At 55.0% G+C, this 7150-nt stretch overlaps 1 protein-coding gene across 1 annotated transcript in view; it reads right to left on the bottom strand.

Annotated features, from left to right (window-relative positions):
* Window positions 1-311: 311 nt before the first annotated feature.
* Window positions 312-7150, bottom strand: part of MSRA (methionine sulfoxide reductase A) — a gene marked incomplete at its 5' end in the record, with an annotated part of 234894 nt that continues 228055 nt past the window's right edge. The window contains one exon of the mRNA XM_079706760.1: window positions 312-1053. Coding sequence (XP_079562886.1) covers window positions 889-1053 — 165 coding nt within the window. The 3' untranslated portion in view covers window positions 312-888. The remainder of the gene's footprint in view (window positions 1054-7150) is intronic.

Below are 7150 nucleotides of genomic sequence, written 5' to 3'. Positions count from 1 at the left end.
TTGAATATAAAGACTCTTAAGGGCAGGGATCCCATGTGTCTGCTGTCTAGAACAGCCCCTGATGTGACGGCTGTAATAGGCACGTTGAAAACAGCTATTATTACTAAAGTTGCAAGAAGCTAGAGATGTACCTGTTTTCTAAAGATTTTAATCAGATTTCCCGTTTGGGGGAAAATGATTCTTAAGACTTTTTCCCTCACAAGTTCTTTGAGAGCTCTAAAATGAATCTTACAATACTTAGAAATATCCTACCTAAACAAGTAAAAGACAGATGAGATATCAGACAGTTTGTATTATTAGACTGTAGACTTTTATTAGGACAAGCGTTTCTCAGAGCTGTGAGCAAAGTGTTAAAATTCATCAAGCTAACTCACGTCTTTCCTCTGCCACGAGGAGGGCCGAAAAGAGAAAGCCCTTTACACACGTATAGGATCAGCTGAGCAAAGTATTTCAGCGAACAATTCATTGTGGCTATAAATGTTTGCAAATTTTAAGGCAGTGGAGGGCAGGAGGGCTTGTGAGGTGGGACAAGGCACAGGTAAAGGATGCCCTATCCCTCCGACCATCTCCCAGCTTGGTTCCCTAGCATCCGTGGCAGGCACCCAGGCACAAGAAGGGTGAACACGGATTATTCATTATTCTCATTCAGACACCAAATGATCCAAAAAATTTCCCAGCTCTCCTCCCACCATAACTTATTAGAAGATAAATTACATGTTATCAGCTTGCCACTGCACTTCATGTAAATTACACCTCAATAAACCAGACTTTTATGAATGCCTTTGTGCACTTCAAAAAGCACCTGATGTGAATGAACCACAAAAGAATTGCCCGATTTGCTGGAAGCATTTTTGCTGTGACCTCAAGGGCTGAACATGTGGGGAGAAATTACTTTTTAATACCCAGCGGGCAGGACACTCCGGTGCCCCCGAGGCCGCAGTACCCGTTGGGGATCTTGCTCAGGTACTGCTGGTGGTAATCCTCTGCGTAGTAGAACGTCTGTCCCTCCCGGATGTCGGTGGTAATCAGGCCAAAGCCGTGCTCTGAAAGAACCTGTGGAGGGAAAAGCGCCATCAGGACCCGAAGCGCAGGGATCCTGGGAAGGAGGGCCAGGAGGTCAGGATGGGAGGGGCAGACACGTGGCTGGGGCTGCGCAGTGGTCCTTGGGGCCCGGGCTCGGCCACTTCCCTGCTGGGTTATTCTGGGCAACCATCTCCCTTCGTGTGCCCCAGGGCGCTGGGGTCTGAAATCCGGGTTGGGTTTGGTTCTGACTGTAAGTTATGCTCTACCCTCTACACCACCTCTGCCCCCGTGAGGGCCCTGGTTTGGGCCCTGTGGGTCTGTGTGAAGCCACCCTGTTTCCAGGGGAAGCAGCAGGGCCGTGTGGCTCCCCGGCTGCCCTGGGGAGGCTGGGGTCCCTGAGGGGATTCGCGCCCGGCTGCGGTGAGAGGGGATGGCAGGGCAGGAGGGGGCGGGGAGGCTGCAGCAGCACCCAGTGCCGACCTCTCTGCCCCTCACAGGCTGGACAGAGGACCCCCCTCGCCGGCTGTGGCTCTGGGCAGCAGGGACCCTGCCAGGATGCCCTGGAGGGCAGGGGCTACCTGGGGTCCGGGCTCTGCCGCTCCAGGCTGGAGCCTCTGGGGAGTGAGGGCAGGGGAGGACGTGGCCTGAGGGCCTGGTCGGCTCCTCACCGCCCTCTGTGACCCAGTTGAAGGCCTGGTGGCATCTGCTGCCAGGCAAGGAACACATGTAAACGCCAGTGGGGGAGGAGCGCGGAGCTATTTGGGGCAGGAGACGGATGAAGAACCAGTCATTGTTCCCCATGGATCTTAGCCCGTTTCCTTTCCCTTTTGGATTTCAGCTGTGCCCTATTTCTTTCCTGGTACAGGCTGCTCGGGGTATCTGAGCACAAGGCAGCAGAGACTCGACCCAGGTTCACTGATTCCATTTTGGACAGGGGTGCACAGCAGAGCCCCAACTTGTGTTTTCATGACGGAACTGACCAGGCTCTGACCGTCGTTGGTCCATTTAAGATGATGTCCTCAAATCGGCACAGCACAGGGAATCCAATTTAACACTCAGCACGAGTCACTGATTGTCCCTGAGAACCTTCACCGTCTTCCTAAATGTCCGCCCAGCCCTCTGAGCCAGAATGAGGCTGACTGAGGACCTGACGCCAGGCCGACCCAGGAAGGGTAAAGGAAGGATCCTGACTAAGGCGGGCGGGTTGGACCCCGCAGCTCAGAGGCGGCCAGTTTCCTTACAAGGGTTAGAAAGGAGAATGGCGAGCCATTCTGACTTAAGTTTTGTCAGTTTTGTGTAAACGAGCAATTATCGAGGGTTTACCACACGCCACGCTCTGGGTTAACTTCAGCCTCACGGCAGCCGTCTGAAGGAAGTATTGATGCTATTGTTATCGTCCATATTTAAAAGTCTGTGTCCGATACTGCGTCTTGGCCCCTGACATCCTCGGCTCGCCCTGCTATTGCATTGGCTGCAAGCTGGGAAACTGCATTTCCGACAACCCACCGCCAGCCGCGCCCCGGTTTAGGTCCCACCGATGGGAGAAGGGCACGTGACAGCTGGCGGGTACATCCAAGGAGAAGCTGTTATCGGCCAGGTGCAGCTGTGGGGATGGGCACGAGCACTGGCAGAGAGCAGACCTGGGGCTCTGACCCCTGTGCTGCGGGCAATCAAAGCCACCGCAATGATTTCCAGCCACTTCTGTAACTTCTCGGCATCCTGAAACCCAGAGGTGCTGCTCCCTGACCTTCACTCCGCCAGCCTTTCAAATGATTCTGGAATCACCAAATTCCCTTTGTGAAACCCTCCCCGCTTTAAATATCTCCAACACTTTCTGTTTCTGTGATGAACCGCGATGAACGTGGCATTTAGTGCCAGGAATGTTTTCAGGAGCCAGAACCTGCGTGAGCACGAGGACCCGGGACTGGTTAACTGTCTGGTCAGACTTGGAGTCGGCAGTGACCTCCGCCCGGCTAGTCCTCCCCACTCGCCGCCCTCCTGCCTGCCTGCATCTGTCTCCCTCACAAATGGCCATCCTCCTGGTACAAACAAGGACGGCCTTCCCGAGGCCCTGGAGGCCGCAGCCGCCGTCTCCAGAAGCTTATTTTCCCCGAGGCAGGGAGGCCGGTGCCAGTGGGCGCTGTTGCCCGGCTACCCTCCCCCTCTCACGCCAGCTCCGAGCGACTCCTGCCCACGACCACCCCAGGGCAGCATCCTTCCCGGAGCAGCGGGAAGGGAGATGTGGGGAGGGGGCTGCAGTACCAGGCTCCACCACAAGGTGGCAGGAAAAACCGAGAATAAAAAGCGATGAAAACCCGCAGGAGACAGACCCGCACGCTGCCCTCTTACACCTCCCATTAGGCTGGGACACTCTGGCCACGTCTGCTCTGCGGTGGACGTCGCCCCCGTGCACTGGGCCAGCAGCCTCCAGGCTGAGGCCTCACTGAGCACGGGGCTGTCCTCAACCTCGGTCTGAAACTGGGGAAAGGGGACAAAAGCGCCCCAAAGAAACTGGATGTAAAACAGAGGAAGTGGGAAAACGAAAACCCTATCTTGTCTCTATTTCCCTCCTTCCCAGAGCCCCGGCCCTCTGCTTCCTCACTTGCATCCGGAGGGACACACACACACACACACACACACACACACACACACACACACAGCTGCTCGTAATAGCTCCTCCTTAAACCCCGATCCCTGGCAGAACCTGCCGGCCCTTCCCTCTTCCTGCTGGGTCCCACCCTCCCTCCCCGTTCTCTAGCTCTTTCCTTTCCCTCTCTGTGTACTATTTTCTTGGGTCGTGTTGACCCCTACATATTTCCTGAACATTCCTTTCCCTTGCACACGACCTCCTTAGAATGTTCCCTCTTCTCAATGGCACGAACTCCTACCCACCTCTCAGGACCCAGGTCCAATGTCCCCACCTGTATAAAACCTTTCCTGATTCATTAGGGCTGAAGTTACTCCATCTTCTAGGCTCCCACGACACTGCCACCCCTTATGGCACTTGAGACATCGCGTCGCAATTATCCACTTCCACTCCCCTCTGGCATTACACGTGCTGGACCGCGTGCTCCTTGACAGAATGGACTGTCTTGTTTCTCTACCTCATCTCGGCGCTGAATGTATCAATATAAGAAACGAGTGAACGAGTCTTGGGGATCTCTTGGCGCTCCTCTTAACCTTCAGGTTTCCACCTGGGTCCCTGCTGCTGCCTCAAGCCAAAGCACCTCCTTGGGGACCTGGGAAGGAGCAGCGAGGAGGAGCTCGGGGACCAGGAAGCTGAGTCTGTCCGTCACTTTCCTTGTCACAGACTCTCGGCCAGTTCCCCAGGGCGGGTTTACTCTTTAGACCATGCGTTGCAGCGGCCGTGTCCGTGGACAGAGGGCCAATCATCTCCCACAGAAGGATGGCCTCAGCATCACCTGCAGCTCCTGAAAAAGCCCTTTCACTCTTTGGGGGCGGGGGTGACTGAGGTGATGGGGGTGGTGGGCGATGAAGACCGGGTTATAGATGGTCCCTCTGGCCCCCAAAGTCCAGTGGTCAGCCTGGTCTCATGCCCAAGCTGTGCTGGTGCTGATGGGGGCACCTCAGTCTCCAGACCCTTCTCCTATAGCATCTCCGTACGCCAGGTCCCCAATCAGTTACTGGGGCTGTCATAAGTAATCTGTGACTGATAGCAGCTATGTCGTTGTTTGTAACTTACTTTTCCTTCATGAATTAGGGCAGATGGAAGGCTACCCCGATCCATCCTCGCATCGTTCGCGCTCACCTGCCCACTCGCGTGGGAGGGAAGGGAGTGTCGGGAGAGCTAGAACATGTGTGGCCTCCCCCATCGTCCACAACAGGGACCACACCAATGACAGGCCATTCCTGCTTATAGAAATGATGAGTCACATCACCCACAGAGGTTCCTGGTATCTTATAAAAAGGAAGCTGTACCCACGAGAGTGGGCTGCCCATAGGAAAATCATGGCAGATAAAGAGTTGAAAGCAGCTGCAGCAAACGCTCTGGCCTCAAGCACAGCCAACCTCTCAGGATGAATCCCTGGGGGACCCCAGGCTAGTGGGCCCTGCCTCCAGACCGGGCTGACGTCGCCCCAGGAGACTCCGTGATCTTCCTTCAGACTCTACAGAGCCACCTTTGAAACGGAGTGCAGAGCGTGACGTCAAAGTGACCCCCCGCCGGATGGCTCAACCCCCCGTCAGATGCCCCCAGGAAACACCCTCTCTCACTGGTCCAACCCCAGGGCCAGCTCATCCGTCGTCACTCCAGGCTCCAGGGCTGTTCACCCACTGCCACTCAGAAAGGCAGCCCGGCACACCCACTTGCCCTGCTCGGTTCCTCACCAGGACCAGCCCCCGAGGAAGAGCTGCTGGGCCTAACTGCCCCCCGCTCCCAGCCCTCAGTTTTCTACCTTCCACTCTTGTTGACGCCAAAACAGTTATCTAGAGCTCCTTGTTTGTTGCATTTTTACTTTTTTTGCTGATTTTTAAGAAGGAAGTAAGTGGAGTCTAACGTGACATAACGCACATCAATGTGACACCTGGTTCAGGATCTCTTGTGGGCGGGGCACCTGGTGGAACTGATCAGATGCTTTTCTCACAGACTCTTACCTCACCGTTTTCTTAGATGGCCCCAGGAAGCCTCCTGTGCCTTTATTCTCTTATCATTTTCTTCCCGGAAGCAGCTTTTCTATCTGTAAAATGGGCACAATACTTCCCTCAGTGTGCTATGATGAGAGTCCAAGACGGCGCAGAGCATCCTGGCCCCTTCTGACTACGTGGTCGTCCTGACCTACTTCCCCACCAGTGCCCACCCTGGGGGAAAGGAGCCCAGCATCCTGCCCTCCTTAGGCAGGCCTCCATCTCCACCCGCGGGCACGCCCTGCTTTGACAGCTGCACAGCCCATCTCTGTGGAACAGGAAAAAGAGGTGGGGGGTCAATAAGCTGGGGCAGGGCTTCCCTGGTGGCGCAGTGGTTGAGAGGCCACCTGCCGATGCAGGGGACACAGGTTCGTGTCCCGGTCTGGGAAGATCCCACATGCCGCGGAGCGGCTGGGCCCGTGAGCCATGGCCGCTGAGCCTGTGCGTCCGGAGCCTGTGCTCCGCAACGGGAGAGGCCACAACAGTGAGAGGCCCGCGTACTGCAAAAAAAAAAAAAAAAAAAAAAGCTGGGGCAGAGCTCCCAGCTCCCAAGCGGTGTCTCCAGCCCCAGCCTGTGGAGGAGGTGGCCAGGCTGTTCCCTTACAGATGTTCTGCCAGGGGGAGCGTCCTGGACCCAACCCACCCTTCCAGGGCTGCCAGCAGGAAGCCTTTCTTTTAATAAAATTAATGAACACGTGACCTTTCCGCTTACTGCAACCCGCTAACAAGCTCACTGTTAGCGTCGCTGAGATTCTCCAGGTGCCCAGGGATACACAGCGTATGGCGTGGAAACGACAGACTCTGAGGCCACACTGAATGCTGCCTGGAGGCCACAGCAGTGCAGGCCGTGCTGGAGCATCAACAGGTAGGCCGAGAAGTGTATCAAGGCAGAGAAGCAGCCTCAATCCCAAGTCCTTGTGTTCGTCCTGAACCGCAGTGTCTCCAAAGGGCTTCCGCAGGCACTGTAGTCCATGCGAGCCTTTCACTGACTGAAGAGGGGAGAATTATCCTCTTATTTCTCAGCGGAGGAGACCAAAGCGCAGGCAGAGAGGAGGCTTGTCCAGAGCCACTCATCAATGACAGGATGAGACCCTGTCTCCTGACTCTTTCCAGCACTGCTACAAGACCACCGTGGCCAGATGAAGGAGCTACCCTCCCCTTAGAGAGGGACAGGTCACTATTTCAAAAGATCCAAAAGAGACCTAGACACTTATATTTGGATCATACTCTCCCCACCCTGCTCACATCCCTGGAACTCAAAACATGTGACATATTTCTTGGTCATCTCACTGACTTTCTTTAAAATTGTGGGAAAATACACATAACTTCAAATTCTCCATCTTAACCATTTTCAGGTGTACAGTTCAGTAGTGTTTTGTACATTCACGTTGCTGCGTGACTAGTCTCCAGAACTTTTTATCTTGCACAACTACAACCCTGTCCCCATCAAATAACAACTCCCCATTCCTCCCTCCCCACCATC

This window comes from Hyperoodon ampullatus (assembly GCF_949752795.1).
Source record: "Hyperoodon ampullatus genome assembly, chromosome: 6".
In the NCBI taxonomy this organism is placed as follows: Eukaryota; Metazoa; Chordata; class Mammalia; order Artiodactyla; family Ziphiidae; genus Hyperoodon; species Hyperoodon ampullatus.
Note: the sequence above shows the minus strand (reverse complement) of the source record. Positions and strands in the feature narration are given on the sequence as shown.